The 24,211-nt window shown below is 38.7% G+C and overlaps 1 protein-coding gene across 12 annotated transcripts in view; it reads right to left on the bottom strand.

Moving 5' to 3' along the window:
- Positions 1 to 24,211, bottom strand: part of Cobl (cordon-bleu WH2 repeat protein) — a 243,915-nt gene that overhangs the window by 100,919 nt on the left and 118,785 nt on the right. For all 12 annotated transcript variants that reach the window (XM_031338138.1, XM_031338142.1, XM_031338133.1 and 9 more), the window contains one exon: positions 10,897 to 11,070. In XM_031338138.1, coding sequence (XP_031193998.1) covers positions 10,897 to 11,070 — 174 coding nt within the window. The remainder of the gene's footprint in view (positions 1 to 10,896; positions 11,071 to 24,211) is intronic.

Raw genomic sequence — 24,211 nt, 5'->3', positions numbered from 1 at the left:
CCACAAGATGGCTCACAGCCATCTGTACAGCTACAGTGTACTCATAGACATAAAATAAATAAATAAATCTTTAAAAAAAATCACATAGTCACCATCTTAATGGTTTTCTGTGAACAGCAGTTACTGTAGAGTAGTCACTACTCAGAACTCTTTTCGCCTTACAAGACTAACCTACCCTTTTCTCTCCGAATACTGGACATCTTCTATAAATGATATTACATAGTATTTGTATCTTAGTGACTGGCTTATTTAAATTAGCACAATGTTCTCAATGTTCATCCATGTTGAGCCAGATATCAGAATCATTCCCATTTTTAAGCTTAAAATCCATGATACATGTAAATTTTCTTTGCTCATTCATCTATCGATGGGTCAACTGGGTCACTTATTGGCTATAGTGAGTAGAGTGAGTGTGGAGATATTTCCTTGGACCCATCCTTTTTACTTCTCTTGGTTAAATACCAGAAAGAGAATTTCAAGACTCATTTTTTGATGTTTTGAGTAACTGATGCACTCTTCACCACAGAACAGTGGTTCTCAGCCTTCCTAATGCTGCTGCCCTTTAACCCAGTTTTGAGACCCCAGCCATAAAATTTGGGGTTTTTTTGCTACTTCACAGCTATAATTTTGCTACTGTTATGAATTATAAATATTTGATATGCAGGATATCTGATATATGACCCCTGTGAAAAGGTTGTTTGACCCTCAAAGGGGTCACTTCCTACAGGTTGAGAAGCACTGCCATAGTCGCTAGGCCATTCCACAGTTTCACTAAATGCACACAAGAGTTCCAATCTTACATGGTTGGCATTTTGTTCTCTTTTCTGTTTTTTTATCATAGTCCTCCCAGTAAGTGTGAGTTCATGGTGAGGATTTACTGATTTACATGTTCCTAATGGTTAGTGATATACAACATCTGTTCATGAACTTGTTGTCCCTTTGTATATTTTCTTTGAATCATGTCTATTCAGTTCTATTGCAAATTACTTTTTGTTACTCTGTTGTTGCTGAACTATAAATTATCTAAATATTCTAAATGCTAATCCCTTGTCAGATATATTCTTCTCAAATATCTTCTTGAGTTTTCTAGGCTCCCTCTTCAGTTTGTCAGTTGTAAAAAGGAAACATGTCACAGACATTAAAATTTCATGAGCTTGGTTGATGCATAAATCAAAAGTCTGAAAACATGAAGGTCATTTAACTACTTCAAACCCCAAGCAGAGACTACTAGGTCCAGAATAGAAGTTTTTTTTTTTTTAATAGCCTCCTTTTTAAATAAAGATATTAGCCTTTTCATCATTAACTGAATTCACACATGTAAATATTTTATAAAAGATTCATTAAAATCAAAATATGGATTGTCAGCATGAATGTGAATTTTGTGAATAGACCTATGTTTAAACTACAATTCACTATATATACAGTATATAGTTGGTGAATGTTTTATTTTACTTTACATTTCAAATGTTATCCCCTTTCCCAGTTTCCCCTCTGCAAACCCACTACCCCATCCCCCTCTTACCCTGCTTATATAAGGGCACTCCCCCACCCACCTACCCACTCCTGCCTCGCTGCCCTAGTATTCCTCTACACTGGGGCATCACGCCTTCACAGGACCAAGGGCCTCCCCTCCAGAACAGAAGTTTAAGACTAAAAAGTAAAAATCCCGTAACTCAGCACTTAGGATCAGTTTCTGAAACAGATCATGCCTCCAAGAAAGGAAGTAGGGTGTTTCACACTGCAAGTTTTAAATCCAGATTTGTGTTCTTACACTCACTTTTCCTAACATTGATTATCAAGATAGCTGAAAAAAATCAGGATAATATATAGATGTAAAGAAACAAAGGGAATGGAGAGATGCTCAGTGGTTACAAACAAGTCCATTTCTTGCAGAGGACCTGAGTTCAATTCCCAAAACACATGGAGCAACTGCCTGTACCTCCAGCTACAGGGGACCTGATGACATCTTTTGGGACTCTATATACAACTTCATGCCCCATACATGCACACATAAAAAAAAAACACTAAAGAGGCAAGATGTTAAGCTAAGAAAAATAAAGAAGCCCCAGTTTCACATATTTCTTTGTTGGGGTGCTGGATGAGCAAAACCAACCACAAAGTGAGCAAGAGCGCAGTGAACAGCCACGAAACAGTGTGCTGGAACACGAAGCCCAGCTTCCCTTTTCCGCTGACCATGAAGCTGTTTCCCGCTGGGAAATGGACATTGCACATTTCACTTTGATTTTTAGCTGAGAGCCTCGCTAAAATGCCTCGCTTTAAGGATGGCTAAAAATAGGTAAGAATCTAATCTCTTTCAAAGCCACATTTGTTTCTTTAACAGCAAGTGTCAGAGAGGAAAGGATCCATAAACAAAAGGTAGATGTCCAGTAGCTAAAATAAGCTGCCGCTTCCTTCCACAGCGCACCCTCAGTATGGCCGCTCTGCTGTTTCCACCAAGAACTTCCTCTGTGGCCTGTTTTCCCAGGCTCTGCAGTGGAAGGGAGCCGCCCAGGTTCTTAGAGATGTTTACGTTGGAAAAGAGCCCCTCTTCCGCCATACCACTGAACACAATGCTGCCTACCCTCACTTTCTCCATCGCCAGAGAAGATGGGAGCCTCCCGAACACTAGAGACAACTCTGCACTTCCACTGACCCAACACTTTTTACAAAGCTGTTTCAGGTTGCCGTAAAAGTTGTTATATTTCCATATTTTAGATATAAATGGAGCTATCCCAATGCTGTCCATACAAAAATCTGTCACAGGGGCTGGAGTAATGGCTCAGTAGTTAAGAGCACTGACTGCTCTTCTGAAGGTCCTAATTTCAAATCCTAGCAACCAGATGGTGGCTCACAACCATCTGTTAACAAGATCTGATGCCCTCTTCTGTGTGTCTGAAGACAGCTACAGTGTACTTACATATAATAAATAAATAAATCTTAAAAAAAAACAGTCACAAATCTGAAAAATTACTTTAGTACAAGTTTGGATCAGGCATGCTTAATATCTGGAACATTTACAATTTAATGACACTTCTTTGTAGAATATGAACTCAAAGTAGTATGGCTAGGCCCAAAGAATTACTTATTTTTATTCTCCATTCCTGTCAAGGCTTGTGAAGTTTCATAGCATACTGTATGAGACATATTGTATGAAAACGACTTGGAAATTGTGTGGAGTCAATAAGTAAATAAAATCAGCAGCTCAGAACCACAGAGAACCACCTTTAAGCTACATTGTTAGATATATTTCTAATGGTTTTAGCTATACTTACAGTAACAGGTTTAGAATGTTATGCTTTTAAATAGGAGCTGTTTTTGTATACATCCACACATTTAATTAGTTTCATTTCTTTAATGCCTTTGATCTTTTGTTAGTTCTCATTATATACATATTTAAATATTCCAATAAAAATAGTTTTAAAAATAATATGAGTTTAATATGGGGTTCAGGATGCATATAATATATATTATATATATATATATATAATATATATATATACTCAGATATATATCTTTGAAACCAGTAAGCCAGAGATAGTTGCACACATTTATTTAACATAGTTCTCTCACAACTCCAGCATCCCTTATCGGTATCATGCCCATTCATGTTAGGTTTTTGACAAAGGATGTATGTGGAGGTAAAATGATTTTTATCCTATTTCTGCCAAGTGTTGGGGTAGTAACTGTATATCTCAGATACACGGAGGGAGCTGCTGAGAAAGCTGACTGTGGTGACAGCAGGAAGAAGCTGTTTCTTAAAGGCTCATGAGTGATGTGAAATGTGGAGGACAATCTCCCTTCAGCATTTATGAACTTCCTCATCTCTTGAGTTTGACCCTCACACAGCAAACAGACCTTCCTTGTCAGTGGTGAGTAAGCTCACTCTTCCATTTCAAACATCCCTGAACCCTCTGCATCTCCTGTCAGCCAAGGCCATGTGAAGTCTATTTATCACAGCGGTACAATGTACATTGTTTTTCCCCCTCAGCAATATAAGAACTGGCAAAGGGTGCAGACAGATCAGAAGCACTCCAGCATGTTTTCCACTCAGTCAAATGACAGTTACACATCTCTGTGACCCAACTACCATTACCTCCAATGGCTATATAAGAAAGACATCAGATAGTCTATAAGGTATCACTGATGGGCATGACAGCTCCCGTATGACCTCATTCATTCTTTCTAAGCTTACTGCCCTCATTGGAAAAATGAAGACAATAACTGTGCATTGTTTAAAGATAAAACAATCAGTAGGCTACTTGAGATGGTGGCCATTAAGGGTCTTTGGAACACCACAAAAGCTTGTTATTAAATCACTATTATTATATTTTTGAGACAAGCTGAGTGAAGGGAACTTTAGTGCCCATCAGCTAGGAGAAAGTACTGCCATTGAACATTCTTCTATCTCTGATTGTCTAGTGAAACAATCAACTTGGGCTTTTTGAGTCTGTGTTTCTTCGTACTTCTTATGTGCTACGTTAAAAGCTATATACTGAAGATACTAGTGAAGAAATATACAAACTTCTTTGTCTTGCAAGACTACATGTTAGAGGTTAAAAGAAAATGAAATCAAGGAAAGGAACAGAGAATGGCAAGAGAAGAGAAGGCAGCTACCTTGATTTCTATTCCTGTTGCTGTAATAATAATAATAATAAAAATACACCTGAGAGCAGCAGCACAGGAGAAAAGTTTCTTTCTGCTCAAGGGTATAATGCATCTCAGAAATGCCAAGGCAGTGGGGGCTTCAAACAGCTGTTCATATCATATCCACAATCAGGAGCAGAGAGAGATGAACACAGTATCTGCAACCCTAGCCTCCATTATACAGTCAAAACGACAGCTAGGAAATGGGATCCACCAATGGGAGGGTCAACACTTCAATTAATTCAATTTAGATATCCCTCCACAGGTGGGACCGAAGTTCACCTCTCTGGTTATTCTAGATTCTATGAAGTAGACAGCAATAACCATCTCACAGTAGCTGTGGTAGTCTTGCACTCTGTTGGCCTCCACAGTACCATGACTTGCAGGGCCCACCTCAGCCCAGGTGACCTTTCTGTAGGGCAGAGTCAATGACATGAGAAAGACAGTATGCCATGCTGTGCGAGACAGCCATGGTGGTGGTATGGAAAAGTTTTCTGTTAACTCTGCCTGCTTTTCTGAGTTCTAACTCAAAAGGTCTAATGTCCCTTTCACCTTTTTATTCCTTCTTTGAATATTAGACAAAATATATTATTATAGTACAACTCTCCCTTAAACAGCCATCTACCTACACTAAAATTCTGCTTCCTTAAAAAAAAAAAAAAAGCAGCAGCCTTTAGGGCTGAGGATATAGAATTCTTGCTTAGTGTGCATAAAGCCCTGGAGCTGAGAATATTGGGAGACATGCCAATAATCAGATCTCAGGAAGTGGAGATAGGAGGGTCAAGAGTTCAAGGCTACCCTTGACTGGCTCAACATATTGAATAAGCTGTAGACCAGCCTAGGCTATGAGAGCCTGTCTCAAACAAGGAAACAAACAACAAAAAAGATCACCCTTGAAGTCTAATGGTAAATTAATTAAGCATTTCAATTTTCAATAAAGTATTGCTTTGGAAGTACTCTCAGCAGTTTTAGGATTTTCGGAAATATTCTAACCACTAAATCAAAGAAGCAGTGATGTTTTCAGTTAAGTTTCTAACAGCTACGATCATTCTGTCTGTTCAGATGATACGAGATGTTATGCGTCCATGTGTATACTTAACCAAAGCATGAGAAAAATGAATGGCATTTCTGCTGTTGGAGCAGAGTATTCTACCAGTATTTTTGACCAAATAAGGAATCATTCACAGAAAACCCTATTTTGGGTGATGCTAATACCTGATCATAAAACAAGTCTTCACCATTTTGTATTTATAGTCAACATTGCTAATTATTTTGAAACCCAAAGCAAAAAGCCCAAGATAATGTCAAGGATCCCTGTCGTGTTGGAAGTCTGTGGTGCTGAGCACTAGAATGCAACATTGCAAATAATACAGACTAGAGAAAGTCTCGATGCCTTTAAAACATTTTCTTTTTATCATGAACAAAGAGATATATAGTTTGGTAGGCATAAAAGGTGGGATATAATAACTGTACTTATATAGGGAGGGGACAGCTATTCATTATGTATCTGTCCATAATGGTAACTGAAATTAGACAACAGCATTATCTGGTAAACATCTGAAAATTGTTTCTGATCAGCTGATAGAGATGAAAGAGCAGAGTGAATGACTCTGTGACATGCACAGCTTTGGGCACTTGCAGGTGTCAGCAGAATATGGGGAGCTGTTGCAGTCTTTACTGGGGAAGGAAGCTCCCTGAAGAAGAGTGTCTTGTTAATAGTTTTCTACCCTGCTTGATAAACAGGACTTGGGAGGAAGAGTGACCTGAAGGTATGGGATAGCGGTAAGCATCTCAGTCCTTTGTGGTTACAAACCAAAGATAAAAATAATAATAAAAGCCATAGCTATGGTGAAGATCCACAAGACGATTAGCTGAGGAGACTTTCTAGAGAGCAGAGAACTAGACACTGCAGATGCAGAGCTGAGATTATCGTGGGTTCTAGTATTACCTCCATCAGTCACCTATTGCCCACTTCTGTATGTGACCTAACATTCTTTAGGCAGTCAGATGAAATGTTTGGAAATACTCACTTTGTTTTTCATCAACATCTTAAAGCTGTAGCAGATGTTTTCTACTCTGCTGTAAGGCACTTACCTGACATCATCCCTACCAATGGATTTGAAGAATGCATTGATTTGTGACTTTTTTTTGTTTTATGACTATTAAAAGTTTCTGTAGCCAATCTTATCATGGAACATATCATTTGGGACAACTAGAAACTAAACCATGATCACTCATATTTACCTCTGAACCAACTGATTTCTTTTCCTTCCTTTTCAAAACAGGTTATGTTTTTTTATCAACATAGCTGAGAAAGGAAAATATCACTGAGAGGGGAAAAGGTACTAATATTTTTTAACACATGAGTATGTTTCACATTTTATTATAGACCTGATATTTTGTAGCCATAAATAATTTGATTTTTTAAGTATACTTGTTCTAATGCTGGCTAGGTCCTATAGCCCTATCATGACACCCTTCCATCCTCTGCCCACCTCTACCTGAAAGTTCATCATAGTAGCCTAGGCTCAAAATGCATGGCCCGAGCAATGGACTCTGAAGAAAGGCACTATCCTCCTCCTAAAGAGACCATACCCTTGTGCCCAATCATCTTCTCAAATGCTCTAAAGGTGGCATTGCTTATTTTCCAGCTTCAGCATTTCCAGGAAGTTTTCTTAAAAATCACCTTCAACCATAAATACTGATGATCAAATCATGAGTATTTAATTAGATAAAAGATATATAATGTATAGTTTTATATTTCAGATAAATGGAACATGGTAAAATTATGCTATCTTTAAGGCACTGACAGTTAAATTTTTGAATTTTGCCACCTAGTTGATAAGAAAAATGATCATGTAAACATGAAAACCTAAGTATTCTCATAAGCTGGCCAAGTCCTAAAACTAAACATTTTCTTCTTATTCAGGATTTTGGTTTTAGTAGCAGCTCCATATAAATTAGGTTTTCAAACAAACAACTTATCTACAGATGGAAGGAAATTCATAAAAAGGAACTGATGTCCTTCCCAACAACCAGGACAACATATTTTTGGAGGTTCCTTTCCTAGAAATTGGTAAATAACAAAATATATTTCATTTTAAAAAGAAGCATGTTCATAGGAAAGGTTTAAATGCAATCTGTACTTGACTCACATACTTTGAAAGGGAGATGGTTTCCAGTAACCAATTTCTCAACTCATTCTGTGCCAAATAAAACAGATTTCAGTAGAAGCTTTTATAGCTGCAGAGGGGCTCTGCTCATTCTGCAGGGGAGAATGTACTGTTTATTTTCCATTTAGAGTTCCCAATTCTCCAGTTACTATATGTTTTTCTGCTCCAGCAGACTATCCAGTATGAGTAACTAAATTAAATTCAGAAAAACAAAGCATAACATCTTAGTATAGAAGACAATTTTGAAATGCTGATGTACCATCTATGCTCCACCACATTAAGGTTTCTTATTGAAGAAAAGCTTTTACATAACCCTGGTCCCGGAACACATATTTTTCATCACTAAAAAATATCTATCCCAACCAAAAGGAAAGAGGCATCTCAGGGGTGGCTGGAAATGGCTAATGTTATCAATGCATCTGGGTGTTATGAAAAAGTACACAATGTAAACTGATTAAAGAGATGAACTGTGGTCACAGGAAACAGCTTCACATAGCAGCTCCATTGTTCCACTGAGCCGGGGACAAACTGATGTGCCTCTGGGACTAAATTTCTTTTTGTCAGAACATAGTTGTATTATCACAGAAATCTCAAAAGAAATGAGTATCTGAGACAAAAAAAAAAAAAAGCAAAAAAACAAACCAGAACATCTTCTAAAATGTGTTATATTATAGGATTTTGAGATAAATTTTTACTGCCATGAATAAAGGACCTATGGAGGTCAGATATGGTTTCTGATATACAAGTTAAGAAGGGCTCTGGAAAAATAAAGGCATCTATAGGGCAGGTAGACAGGCAGGCAGGCAGGCAGGCAGAGAGACAGACAGACAGACAGAAAGACAGAGAAGTAAGGCTACTGCGATGGTTAATCTGCATGGTAAATTTGACCTGATTTAGAAAGACCCTAGTAACATACTTCTGTTATGTGTATGATGTCGTTTCCAGCAAGGTTTAACTGACAGAAGACATGTACTAAGTGCGGATGGTACCATCCATGAACTGAGAGCTGAGCACTGGCTCACCTCTCCCTGCTCTCTGGATGAAATGTGACAGGTGTTCATGCTCCTGATGCTATGGCTTCCCTGACATATTGGACTGCATCTTCAAAGTGTGGGCCAAAATAATCCCTTGCAAATAGATTGATATTTGCAAGTGTTTTGTCACAGCAATGAAAAAAATGACTAAATCAGATGTCCAGGAAGACATTAGGAGCCCCTCACAGTAATCTGCAGCTGTAACGACGACCCAAGGCCAAGCCTCACCTTTTGGTGGACTGGATGTAGTTTCTGGTATCTTTAAGAATGGAGTCAGGAAAAGCCATCTTTTGACTAGTGTAAAAATGGTTCACACCTAAAGAGCGCCAATGTTCCGATGTTCTTCAGATTTATGACACAGAGACAGAGCCAGGGTTGCCAAGGCACCAGGAAAGAAGGAGAACGTGAAATCCATCAAAGAATAAAAGCATATTCAGCATGCTTCATGTGACACCAGTGTTCAAGGTATGCTTTTTGCCCTGGAATCTGGGATGCAGTGTCAGATAAAACCAAGCAGCCAAAGAAGAGAAAGGCATCCCTCATTCTCAAGTTGCACCTCAGCACATGGATGATGACACAGAGCTCATAAGAGTCAAAAGCACGAGCCCCGTTGAGGTACCCCAGAGGTACTCTCCACATTTCATCCAGCTGAGGATGTCCTTAGGAAAATAAAACTTCATGATTTTCTTCCTGTACTTTGTTCAGAGCTTAGAAAAGAGAGGTGATAGACAGCTACCACCTCCACAATCACATTTTTTTTAGATGCTTAAATCCCCCTGCCCCCACACCCCAACTCTGATACTCTGTGTTTCCATAGACATCTATACTTTTAATAACATCTCACCTTTCCACTTAATGAAAGGTTCTCTTTGGCAAATTACCAACAGCTTCAATTACTATTTTTAGCTTTTAGGCCACAATTAAGACAAATAAGTAACTATAGTACTGCAGTATCATAAGAATCAGTCATAATTGAGACAGCCACTTATCAACCAATAAACAGTAATACAAGATAGATATACTCGGCAAAGGGATGTCTCATATTCTAGAAAGGCAGAGTATGACTGTGAGATTTTATCACGCTACTTAGAGGAGTGTGGAAATTAACTGTATAATTTTTTTCAGGAACTGTTTAATATTTTGAGAATACAGTTAACTGTACTAGAAATGTCAGAATATAGTGTCACATGGTTCCCTACTCCTGGAAAGAGGACTAGACATTTCAAGTAATGCTTCCAGGTATCAGCAGGTAGCTGAAGGAAAGAGGAGGAGTAGAAAACACAGGTGAGGTGGCTCACTGCTCAGGATGTGATCTATGGGGCTATGTCTAATGACATAATGCTTTAGAAAGCTTTGTACTGCTATAAAGACAGATAAAAGGAAGACTTCTTAAATACAGGTTCTATGAAAAAAAGCCCCATATCATATTTAAAACAACTTTTTTTTTTTTTTTTTTTTTTTTTTTTTTTTTTTTTTTTTTTTTGGATTTTCAAGACAGGGTTTCTCTGTGTATCCCTGGCTGTCCTGGAACTCACTCTGTAGACCAGGCTGGCCTCAATCTCAGAAATCTGCTTGCCTCTGTCTCCCAAGTGCTGGGATTAAAGGCATGCACAAACCATTGCCCGGCTCAAAACAACTCAATATGCACAAGTCTCAACTTTCTGTGAATCTGAATAATATGGAGCATTTAGATTAGGTACTTTGCTTCCTTCACAAACTTCAGCTTTCTCCGAGTACCTTTATTTATGTAATTTCTCATAAGTGATCTCTGTGACACCTCCAAAATTTCAGTGCTAAAATAAAACAAATGTTAATCTACAAGCATTGGGTCCTTAAGAACCAAAGACCCCAAAATAGTTTCCTAGCTTAGTAACTGGAGCAGAGTGGTGTCTCACTTTTACTTCTAAATAAAGCTCAGATGTTCACCCTGAACACATCGTGTTAAAACCTCAAGAGTAAAGAATTCAGCATTTCCAAGGATCTGCAATGGAGTTAACTGGGTCAGTGAAAAGATGCTTTGGTTGTGAGAGGTGCGATCACCCTACCTTTTCTGATACCTTGTCTTGACCCAGCAGCCCAGGACTTGGAGGAGGAGGGGCTCTGCGCTTCTTCATGTCTGACTTCATAGACACTCCAGAGATGTTGCCCAGGGAGAGGGACGGACCCAGTGTTAGGGACCGAGATTGCAAGGATGGTGAATTGGGTGTTGTTACACAGCCCTGTAAAGGAAGAGATAGACAACACCTCAACAATAAGATCTTTCTTCTTGAAGCCACCCACTCAATCTTGTAGTGGCATCTGTTTCTACTGGCAGAGATGAAGTACTGGAACAAGATTCTTATTACTATTCCCCTAGGAAACATTTTTTGCTTTTTTTTTGTTGTTGAGAATTTCAAGTGTGAGGACTGTATTTACATCATTTGTGCCATATCTTTCCTCCCTGTAATTCCTTCTGTGTTTCTCCCTGCTCTTCTCAAATTCACAACCTCTTTTTCTTTAATTATTATTGTTACACACACACACACACACACACACAAATGTATAAACACAACTTCTTGAGTTCATTTACTGTCGCTCGGATGTATGTGTTTAGGGCTGCTTGGGACTGGACCGCCTATCAGAAGCTCATCCCAGGAGCAGACAGATTCTCCTTCTCTTGGAAATCAGTAATCTCTTATAGATTCTCAGTAGGGGTGGGGCCTGGTGAGAATTCCCCCATTCACATTGGCATTGCCATTCTGTTGGTATTGTCATTTTGAGGTCTTGTTTAGGCAATCATACCATTATAATTTCATGGGTGCAATTCAATCATGAAACAATCTAAACCCTTGAGAACACTTAGTGACTTGAATAATTTGGTATTTCCATCTAAACTATAGGTGTAAATCTGCTGTCTTAAAGCTTTAGCGTGTCACATCAGCCATCTTAGAATTTTACCGTGCCTTGGGGTTGAGTTCTTAGAGACTGCAAAGACAGGCTCTTGATGCAGTGTCCTGCAGTGGCCAAGAAGAGCATTACTTTACCACTCAGAGTTGTTTAGCATATTGCCAGGTTCTCCTTTTTCTCTTTTTTTTTTCTGTAAATTTTATTGATTCTTTGTGAATTTCACATTCAGAGACCCCAATTCTATTCATTTCCCAGTCTTTCCTTATCGGCCTTTCTTCACCTGTAATCTCCCTCTGCAAAAGAAAATAATAAATAAAAAATAAAACATCTCCCTGTAGAAGTTGTGATGTGTTATGGTGTATTATTACACAGAATACCCTTTTGCCCAAACAGCTTCGTCTAACCTTCAGAAGTTATATGAAAATGTAAAGGTATGTCGAAAGTGCTATGCTTTGAAGGACTTGACAATAGTTGCTTGTGAACAAATATATACCTGCCACCAAACACACGAAATTGTTGGTTTCTAGAAACAATTCCCATTCTTACGAAATCATACCTATTATAACATACCCATTTTCTTTCCATCACCTGCTGCCTAAGTCTTTCTTAATAGAAAAGGAAGTAAAGAAATGTCTATGCAAAAAAGATACTTAGAGAACTAGAACTCTAATTTTGGATTAGAAACAAAAGGCAGCCATGCCCCAAGATGTACCATCCCTCACATTGATCTTTATCTATAGTCAAGTCATCTGGATATGTTTCACATAAAGTCAATACAGAGAAAGACAAAGCCTCAAACTAGGGAGATACTTGCCTGAGTTTTGATTTCTAGCTTTGCCACCTCCAGCCACATAACTGCGGGCAAGTTTTAATTTGCCTCTGTAACAGTTTCTTTCAAAATCGAAGTGAATAGCTCCTACATAACAGAACTATCATTGTGAACTACATGAGTTACTACAAGTAATCAAGCAGGAAAGAGTTCTTGGCACATAGGGAACATTCAAAATGCTTAAGTAATTATGATTATGTAATGCCTTGTCTATCTTTCTCTCCCATTTATTTGTGGGCTCTGTGAAGGCAGTGACTGTCTCTTGATTTAATCACTGCCTTGTCCTCAGCGCTCATAGTTCCTACAGCCTTAAAGGCTCACGAGCTGACATCTCTCAGAATGAATGGATGGTGCTTGAGCCTCAGAGAAACTCTGCTTTCACATTTAAACTTGTGGATAAGGTTACAAGGGACCAACTCATTCCTCATATGTAAAATAAACGTGCAGCTGAACATAGAGGCACATACCTATAATTCCAGACACTGAGGACTGTGAGCTTGAAACTAGCCTCAGATATAGAGCAAGACCCTACCAAATAACTGTTTTAATTAAGGAAAAGAAATACATATAAAAGACACTTATAGAAGAAAGCAACCACCTAGTTACTTTGGTCAATCATAAATTTGACTATTCAATTTCCTGAGAAAGAAATTTAGCCTTAGGTTTCTTTGAACTTAATTACAAAAGCTTTGGTGGTTTGAAAAGTCTCCCCATATACTTAAATATTTGAATGCTTGGTTCCTAGTCGGTGGAACTATTTGGGAAGGCTTACGAGGGTTGAAGCAGGCATAGCCTTGGAAGAAGCTGTATCATTAGGTGGGCTTTGAGGTTTCAGAGACCCATACCATTCCAGTTAGCTGTTTCTCTGCCTGTGGTGGTTGTCCTAACATGTAAGATCCCAGCTACTCTCTACCACCTGTGTATCTGCCTGCTGCCATATTTCCTGCTAAGATGGTCATAAACTAACCATGTGAAACTGTAAGCAACCCCCCAGCAACTGTTTCTTCTATAAGTTGCCTTCATCTTGTCCTTGGAAAACTTGAAGAACACAGGACCTAAGGGTCCTGGTAAATGAAGTATAAGAAGCAAACCAGAGAAGGAACTTTGCTCACTCAATGACTAGGGCTGTTTTACTGGTATCAAGATGACTCAACTATCTCCAAATTTAAGAGGTGTACCAACCTCAGTTTTCCTTGCCAGTAGCATGTAGCCAGAAACATAGATACCAGGATTATCCAAGGCACTTAATTTACTTATATATAAAGTTAGCCAATTATACACACACACACACACACACACACACACACACACAATTTTGTACGTATTTAACACACAGTATGGGCACAAGCTCTCATGCTCTCTCATTAGGGACATTGGCTTCACTTATTGGAGAATAATACTAAACTCCTGTACTGCTTAGCATCCCAGTATCACTAATGCCATTCTCAGAACAATGCATTTTACAATTCTGCATCTAAAATTCTGCTTCTCTTGGGTCTACCCTATCTAGTCATGGGCCTTCACTTCCTTTGTCCTTAGTGTTTACCACTAACTATGCTTGTCTGACTAATCACACAACAAGCCTGTGAAATTACCTTGGTCCTTTAAATGTCCTCTGCCTTATATGAAGTTTTATGTAGCCTATTTTATTTAAAACATTTTATAAGACACATATCAATTGCAAATAGCATCTTGGTTAGAGGCAGAACTTTGTATCCACTTCTCAGTTCTGGCATTCTGTCTGGTTTGATCATGTATAAATGTGTACCATATGTGTATCTGATGGCCAAGGAGGTCAGAAGAAGGCCCCAGATTCCCTGAATCTGAACTTTAAGAGAGTTATGAGCTGTCATATAAGAGCTAGGAAATAATTCCAGGCCCTCTGTGAGAGCAGCAAGTGCTCTTAACCTCTGAGCCATCTCTCTAGGCCTAAAGCACTGAGTATTTCACTTGGATTTTAATTTTAATTTTCTTTGTTGTTATGTGATTATTGGACACCTATTTTTACAATTTTCAATAAAATGTGTAATTTATATCTTTTTAAGCTTTCCCTTATTGTTATTTTCCTCGTGTAGGAATTTTTTTGGAGGGGAAGGTCTTTTTAAAAGTGTTTTGTGTAGTAATTTTTTATTCTATTTTGGTTTCTTTAATTGTATGATTCTCATTTATTTTGCTGAATAAAAATTTTGAATTTAAAAATAATACTCTTTGAAGATTTTATAAATTAATCTTTAAAAAATGAATTGTGTTAAAATGGCAGGTACGTTCAGCATGGATTCTGGAACCAGATCCTTCCCAGATTTTGACTCAATTCAAGGTGTCAGGTAGACAGTAGACTTTGCCTGTCTCTTGTTCTCATCTCAGTGTAGAATACTCAGCATTCAGTGTTCTAGAAAGACCTCTGACACACAGCATTGCCAAAGATTACTACAATTACTTTAAAATGGTCCCATCCCCGTAAGGTACCTCGACTATCCTCAACATCTTAACAGCTCCCTGGGGCAGTCCTCAGCATGTTGTTAACAACTCCCTGGTGGAGTATATAAAGATAAGCAACTTTCCAGGAGGAAGCAGAATTGCTCCAAAGCCTTTTGAACTGGAGGTAGGAAAAAGGGAACAAATCCTATGTGTCATTTCACAAAGAGTCTAGTTAATTCTTTTTACCATTTCACAAGAGTATAGTTCTTTTCGAAGATGAAAACCAACAATGGCTACTCAACGTCAAGGAGTGACACTGAGCTCTAGAACTCAAGAGTTACTGGCTTTGGGGGAAGTATGCTCTATTCCTTCCCACACAAAATATTGGGTCTTAGAGCTGGGATGTCACCTTTTCAGATATGAACTTGGGTGGAAACATTTACTACTTGAAGCAATAGAGAGCCCTTGATTAGAGATGAGGGTTACCAGTCTCTCATTCCCAAATAGCACTAGCTAGTCACCCCTTACTGATATGACCAATAAATACCCTCAGAGCAAAATAGAATGAGTCTGGTAAGAATCTCTGAGCTAACTAAAATTCTCAGGTCATTTAGACATAAACTATCATGAGATCTGGACTCCCCTCATTTTCTGAACTCACCAAAAATGTTCCAACCATAATTTACTGATTTATGCCAATTTCCCATGAAATCACAGAAATCCAAGATCAATATAAATTTTAGACTTATTTATAAATAATAGATCTATATAAATGGATCTATCAGCTCCAGTCTCTGACCCACTATACACTAAATGCTTGAGCCTGAGATACACACAGGCATCCCCTTCCATACACTACAGAAAGATAAAACAAGTTTCACCTACCACACCTAGTCTGCCTTTTAAGAGTTTTCACAAGACACTGGCCTAGCTAGGAAAGCAGAGAAACTGGCAAATATATTCTGAGGTCTAAGAAAGAGGTTAAATGTCCTGATCCTCTGCCTCTTAAGTCTTCCTGCCCCTTCTTTCACAATGTTCCCTGAGTCTTAGGTGTAGGACCCATTTTGTAGACTGTTTTCCATTGGGGCTGGGCTCTCCAGCTCTGCACTTTGATTCTGTGTGTTTTCCTACAGTGGTCTCTGTCTGCTGCAAAGATAAGCTTCTTTGATGAGCGTTGAGGAATTGACTTCTCTGTGGGTTCAGGAGCAAGTATTTAGAACACAGTGAGAGCCTGCCTATGTGGGTTTAATAAAGTTGTAGCTGTAGGTTCTTCTCCAAGATTCCTGACCTCACTAGCCCTATGTAGTTGGCCAGGTTTCTAATACCATATTGGATTTCCCTCTTGCAGATCTGAAGTCTAATTAGAGATATTAGTCACCACCGAGGTATGTGTGACACGAATGTACCCATGTAAGCATCTTGGGAATATCAGAAGCTCTGACCATAGAATCTCACTAACATGATCTAAAAATGAGGTGAACAAGGACAATAACAGAAATGTTAATGTGGATGAGTGACAGCCAAAAAGGCCTCAATCCTACACAAAGAACTACAGACAACGAAGGACTCCTGGGAATGGGAGAAATAGTCTTCTTCAGGGAGGAGCACACTAATTGTTATCCAACACCAAATGGTCAGCCCTGAGCACACATGTACAATCAACATTACACAAACCAAGCAAACTGAACTTATACATTTACAAGTGAATTATACATATATACCTTATATACACAAGTACTAATGAATTAATGAAGAAAGAACCACAAATTCGAGAGGGTGTAAAACAGAGTATGTTGGAGATTATGGAGGGAGGAAAGGAAAAGGGGAAATGATATAATCATATTATAATCTCAAGAAAATAAAAAATAATTTTAAAAAGATTCAGCCTTTCTGAGACAGTGTGTAGTCTTCATGATACAGTATATTTCATAAGGCAATCAAGAAGATTCTAGGATATTTAAGGTCAATTTTATCTTATCTACAATAATGTCCATCACATTCTATTGTTTTTTCAACTGTTACCAGGCTTTAGTATTAAAAGCATTCATACTAGAAAAAGATTAAAGAGGCAAAGTCCAAGCTTCCTTGATTAAGACATGAGCATGGTCATTTTTTTTTAAAAGGAAGAAAAGGTGCTAATGAGCCTCCCTGCACTCAACACCAAGAACTCACAGCAAGATATGCTGAGGACAGCAAGGCTCTCATCCTACCGTGATCAGCACCTGCAGGGGTCCTAGTGCATTCTTTAGCTCAGGGACATCAGCAGATATTTCTTCAGTGATCTGATCTGGCTCTATAGCCATGCCTAGCTCACATATCATAAGATCTTTGGGAAAATATTCTCTGACTCAAAAAAAAAAAAACATTAATGTTTAATTTACACACTCTGCAACTTTGCCATAAAGGTTTAGACAGTGTTTGAGGAAATTGCTAAAATCTGAAATGGTAAGGCTGCCCTTGCAATAAAATGTTCCAGTAATGGCTTCTAGGCACAGGCAAAAGAGTAGGCATGGCAATTGCTCTAAGGCAGCAGCTAATCTATGGTTCAGAAAAGAATTTCAGAAGAAGGGTGATTTCAACTGTAAGTCAAAAAAATCTAGTCTCTGCCATAGTAGAAGGGTGTTTATATCCACAGCTGTGTAACAGCTGCTCTGACTTCCACTTCTCAGATGACCTGGGGGTTTAGTATGAATCAAATGTAGTCCATGGCAAGATTCACCTTCCACCCCCTTGTCTGGCCTCATGAGGAGTTCATGCCAACTGCTCCAGCATTTATTCCTGCAGCGTTCAGTTCATCGACTCTGCACAGAAACCATCTCTCTCTCTAACATCTTAGGACAATTGTCAAGCCAAAAGCAAGAGAAAAAGGAATAAACTGTTAATTGCTATGTTCAAGGCTTCCCAGGTATTTTTTTTTTTAAAGTGCTTTAAGCTTTTTGCTGGTCTCTAGATTCCTGGAGTACTTTTTCTTTTGTTAAAGAGAAGCTGGTCAAGGCTAAAAATATTCTGAAATTAAAAGGAGCCTTATACTCAGGCTAATGGGAGCACTAATCAGCTTGGAGGCAGCATCTTCTCCCCTCCTTGGAATATGGATGCAGAGAGGACCTGGCAGCCTTGGAGGGACAGAGGATGGGGACGGGCTGGGGGGCATTTATGTTTCTTTGGCCCAAAAAGGAAATATTCTGGCTGACCCACCAACATTCTCCAGCTCAGACCTACAGCTGCAGCTGGGCATTAAGATTCCTCAGAATAGACAAGCAGGAACAAACAGAACATGGGTCAGAGCCCTCATTAGGAAGGCTCATTACTATATATGTTAAAATCCTTAGAGAGTTCCTATAGTTTTGTGCTCATCATATTAATTTTACGCACTCATAGATTTGACTCTAGATTCTGGTTTGTCCTCTTCTGTGTGTCCTGGAATGTAGAGGTTTGACCAAATATAGACCATTTTTAGAGAGACACCCAAAGGATAGTCATATGAAAATTGGTCTTTGTTTGAGGTTATATTACTGTACTTCCTAACATATTATTGTTGCGTTTGTTTTCTTGCTAGCAATTAATTACTATTGTTAACTGAATTACCAGCATATAATTTTTGCATAAGCTAGAATGGCATAGAAATCAAAAGGAATCTCTGAGACTAAAACATGTGTGAACATTACCTCATCCTGTCTTTCCTGAATGATGATAACTCATTGCTGAGGTACTGCCTGGAACTGTACAGTGTTTTTAAAAATGTTATTGAATATGTCTTGGTTGTTGCTGTTTTTGACAGCATGCTCAATTACTTTAAACCACATAGGCAAGTTTTTATCTTCCTACAACGTAAATTAACAAAGTAGCTCCTAAACTGAAAAATATTTCTTCCAATCTTCCACTTAGTTGTCACCATGAAAGGGAAGTGAGGGACAGCAGAGGCAGACATAGAAAGGAGATCTGGGCAACTTCAATTCACAGAAAGGTAATGGTGGTTCTGCCAGCTGTATACCCAACACCTCTCCCTTTATTTTATCTCAACATCTGTGCTAATAAGCCAAATGCTATTATCCCCCAGGCTTGTTTGTAGCTATACAAAAGGTGTCTAAGAATACACCTGTCTTCTTAAACTCTGTCCAATAAAATGGACTTGTATTTTCAGGCTTGTTTTCTCTAGAGAGACACCCAACAAGAGTCATTCTTAAATTGGCTTGTCTACTAAGAGGATGCTGCCTCCATGTCTAACTACTGCAACAGCTCAGGCACTATAAGAGAGTCTGATCTCAGCCTCTGGATTTTGGAAATATACTTGTTATAGCAGCCTATCTTTCTCTATTATGCTGGCCTCTTTGAGAGGTTGGGTGAATGCCATGGATGTTAGCCTAGAAATGAAAACCCTAAGAAGACCATGGCATAGTTTTAAGATACTTCCCTAAGTAGAAGTTTATTGAGGTTGACCACTGGAGTTGAGAAGATAAGAACAGACCAGTGTGAACCACAGTGGAATTAACCTCACGGTAGCTAGCAAGGGAGGCCACAAAGCAGAGAGGCTCAAGAGCACCAGAAAGAAAGTAATAGAGTTGCTATTACAGTGTTCAGTGAAAGAGGTGTTATTTTAAAGGACACACTAGACCTGGGGGAATGGTACCCAAAGAAAAACAAAAACAAACAAACAAAACCAAAACAGATCCTGGTGATTCAACAAAAGCATTAGTATGTAGCTCTTCCCTCCTCTGCTTCTTCCATATATGTTCTCTGCAGGCCATGCATGGGATAGCCTCTTCCTCTTAAGAATCAGCATTGCAATGTTGCAGTGAAGCTGGGGTCATCAGCGACATCTGGGTCCAGCTCACTGGTCCATGTGCCTGGTTATTCTGACGTCAGTCTCCATGGGTGGAGATGGTAGTTCCTGGACAGGAATGGGTACTTGCAGTTTTCCCTGAACACAAGGTAATAATGGAGTATATTGCTCTATCCTTTTAAGGAGAGACCCTCATTCTAGGTCTCTGCATTAAAACCTGCTATCCAACTGTGACAGAAGTTTCAGAATTAACAAATCCTTTCCTTTCTGTGTGTATTATAGCTTTGCTGAAGCACTCTGATATACTTTAGGATACAAATACTAACAAATTGGACCAAAAATCAGCTCTCATTGCCTATACTTTGAATATATTATTGCATGCAATTAATGGCTCTACTCTAGTTTCCAGCTACTGTAATGTTTAATGCCATTGGGATTAATAATTGTAATATTAATAAGAAAATAATAGTGAATGGTGCATTAAAATAATTTATTTATGTACTACCAAATGGCTCCAATGTTTAAAAGAAAAAGCAGGCTGTGATTGGTTGTTGAAGTCAGAAGATAATCTAAACAACAATAAGCAGAGGTAGATTTTGGCACAGTCAAACCCATGTAGATGGCTGGAAAGAGGAATTCAGTATCACTGTTTGGCAATGTCATTGATATACAGTACACAGAAGATAAAGTTTTAATAATAATGACAAATGATTATATACATAGTTTGTGAGAGTTCTTGGCTTTTTTCTGCATAATCCAAACTCCCTTCCTCATCCCAAGTTAATAAATAAATACTCAGAGGAAGTTATCTATGGAGTCCTACATACTAAATAGAGTCAATACTTGATTGGAATATAAGCAGACCTACACCTTCCTACTATTATTTAAGTCATCTATTTACCTTGTTCGGATTTTACTTGAGGCATCTATTTTGAATCCATTTGTAAAGATTTCCATGGAGGACAACCTACATCAATCAGGAAATTGCCAGCATTTAATAACTTTCCATCTGTACATGACCAAGAAGAGTCACATCACTTTAAATAGAGAGACTGAAAGCCTCATAAGTTGCACACACATGCACACACATGCACACTTACAAATACACACACATAAAAATACACAGACAAGCAGACACAAACACATATATATACATACAAAACACACAGACACACACAGAGATACATACATGCACTCAGATGCACATATATAAATACATATGCTCAGAGACACACATATAAACATATACACATATAAACACATACACAAACACAAATATACACATAGAACACGCACATACAGACACACACATATAAAAACACATATGCACACAGAAACATACATATATAAATACACGCAAAAATATATATACATACACATAGAAAACATACACAGATACATGCACACTTACATAGACACACACCTATAATTCCACACACAGACACACACATATAACACATATAAACACACACAAACACACATTTACATACATATAAAACACACACACTTACATTCACACACTCACACAGACACACATATTAATATACACACACACATACAAACAAGCACACATACATACACATACATAAATATACACATGCACACACACACATACACACACAAAAAAACCACATGAAATGTTTCTAGTCCATCTAAGACAGAAATCCATTATGCTAAAAGAAAACAAATACTAAAGACAATATAGTAATTTAGGAATTATGATTAAATGTATAGGTTTACTTAAAATCCTTAGGCAAAAAGTTGGAATGCATTGATAATAACAATAAATAACTATGTTTTCAAGTGAGGAAGTCAAACAATTCCTTTCTTACCCTTTTACTTTTTTGTGATCTTTCTTCTTTTCAAAAAAAAAAATCTCCCCAGAGTATCCATGAAGTAGCTTTGTCCAAATTCACCAAATTATGTCAGCACGAATCTCAATGTTACCCCTGGTGACATATCCTTTCTGAAAACTCAACCCAGTTATCGTACTCAGAAGGAGACACCTAGCACCATGGGGGGTATGGCAAGAACTATCACCCAGCTTTATAGGAAGCTGCCCTTCAAAGGAGCTTTGCTCTCTAATTACAGGTGCATGGCTTCATCCACAGCCGAAAGCACTCTTAGCCAAGCTACAAGCGTCATTCTGACTGTGACATAAAAAGAATTCTTTGCTCTTTCTCACCACACAGTGGAGGTCAAGTATGGAGTGGTGATAGGTCATACATTCAGCCTATCTCAAATAGTAGCCACTAATACCACCCTTCCCACACATATTTACATCCCAGGTGCATGCTCACACATGTGCACACATGTACACCATGGCCAAAGTTAAACATGTAGGGGTGGCCTTCCCAATCACAAAAAAATATGGCTGAAAACCTGGAAATTTTACTTCTGAGCCATTTGTCTCCATTTCCTTTAAACATTTCTACACTTGAGCTGGAAGTTCAGTTATCCCCTTAAGTTGGAGCTTCCCTCAAGGAAGACTCAGAGTGGAAATTCAAGAGAACACTTGAGCTTATGCGTTCAGACCTTCCTCCTCTCCCTTGGGAGTAACCCACTCCTTATGAGGGATGGACCCCTAGCATGGAGAATGGGCTTCCATCTCAGCACCATAGCCTCAAGCCCACAGCATGAGCAGAGATTAAGTCAGTGTGCCAGCAAGTCAGACTGGTCAGAGGCCACAGAGAGGAAGGTGCAGGGAGGCATGCCTGTGTGGATGCTTACTGCGGGGTGGCTGGCTGTTCTTCCTCGTTTTTTACACTGTTTAGTATTTCCTTCAAGTTTTTTTCCATCCCCCTCCATCATCTTTTACCATATCAATATTAATTGTTCTTATCCCATGAATCAAGACCAGACATTAGAAAATAAATCATCACTTCAGAAAAACTGACTTATTACACTTCATGGTGATTATACTTAGACTTATTATATTTACCAATGTTCTATATGCTTGAAAAGTGCTGATGGAAAATTTAAAAGCTTTAACCATAGAAACTATCTGTGATACTAATAGAGATGTTACCTTGATTCAGCTTATACCACAGAGTCTATTTGTATAAGAACATCATATTGTACAGATAAAGTTATATAATTTCCATTTGTTGGTTAAATAAAGGAGTCCTCACTTGTTAAACAATACAAAAATACTGTGTACTGTTTATGGACACTGGTTAAAGAATATGCATTCAAAAGTGTCCTTTCCCTGGGTAGGGGAATGCAGTTTCAGAAAAGTCATGTGCTCAGGGAGAAGGGAGTATCAGAGATGCTGGGCTTAGAGAGGCAACATTTGTATTTCCTGTGATTCTCAGAGATTAACAAGTAATGATACAATATAAATGTGACTAAATATTAAACCTGTGAGCTGTGGGCGATGGGTGGGTGGCTTTGATTGTCCTCAGCAGTATGAATTGGTGCTAGGAGCATATCTACAGTGCAGAAGGACACTCAGGAGCCGGCACACAGGAAGAGGATGCTGAGGATCTCTGAGTCTCCTCAGTCATGAATCTACAGCCTGTAACCACCGCTCATGGTAGGAGATAAGGTCAACATGGGACTCACTTAGGATAGAAAAAAAAGAATCAATAAAACATGATTCAACCTGGAAGTCAGAACAACAGCTAGCTGATAGGGAGGAAAATGGAAGGTAAATCTCTGCAACTCCTTCCATGGGGATTTTTCCCCCCTTTTAAGAAGGAATGAAGTATTCACACTTTGGTCTTCCTTCTTCTTGAGTTTCATGTGGTTTGTGGTTTGTACTTTGTATATTCTGATCTTCTGGGCTAACATCCACTTATCAGTGAGTACATACCATGTGTGTTCTTTTGTGATTGGGTTACCTCACTCAGGATGATAGTCTCTAGGCCTATCCATTTCCCTAAGAATTTCAAAAATTCATTGTTTTTAATAGCTGAGTAGTACTCCATTGTGTAAATGTACACATTTTCTGTATCCATTCCTCTGTTGAGGGACATCTGGGTTCTTTCCAGTTTCTGGCTATTATAAATAAGGCTGCTATGAACAGAGTGGAGCATGTGTCCTTATTCCATGTTGGAGCATCTTCTGGGTATATGCCCAGGAGTGGTATAGCTGGGTCCTCTGGTAGTACTATGTCCGATTTCTGGAGGAACTGCCAAACTGATTTCCAGAGTGGTTGTACCAGCTTGTAATTCCACCAGCAATAAAGGAGTGTTCCTCTTTGTCCACAACCTCGCCAGCATCTGCTGTCACCTGAGTTTTTTTATCCTAGCCATTCTGAGTGGTATAAGGTGGAATCTCAAGGAGTTGTAGAGAATAACTATGGAGCAGAGACTAAAGGAAGGACAATTCAGAGACTGCTCCACCTGTGAATCCTTCCCTTATTCAATCATCAAATTTAGACACTATTGTGGATGCCAACAAGTGCTGGATGACAGGAGCCTGATATAGCTGTCTCCTGAGAGGC

Source organism: Mastomys coucha, unplaced genomic scaffold (assembly GCF_008632895.1).
Source record: "Mastomys coucha isolate ucsf_1 unplaced genomic scaffold, UCSF_Mcou_1 pScaffold22, whole genome shotgun sequence".
In the NCBI taxonomy this organism is placed as follows: domain Eukaryota; kingdom Metazoa; phylum Chordata; class Mammalia; order Rodentia; family Muridae; genus Mastomys; species Mastomys coucha.
Note: the sequence above shows the minus strand (reverse complement) of the source record. Positions and strands in the feature narration are given on the sequence as shown.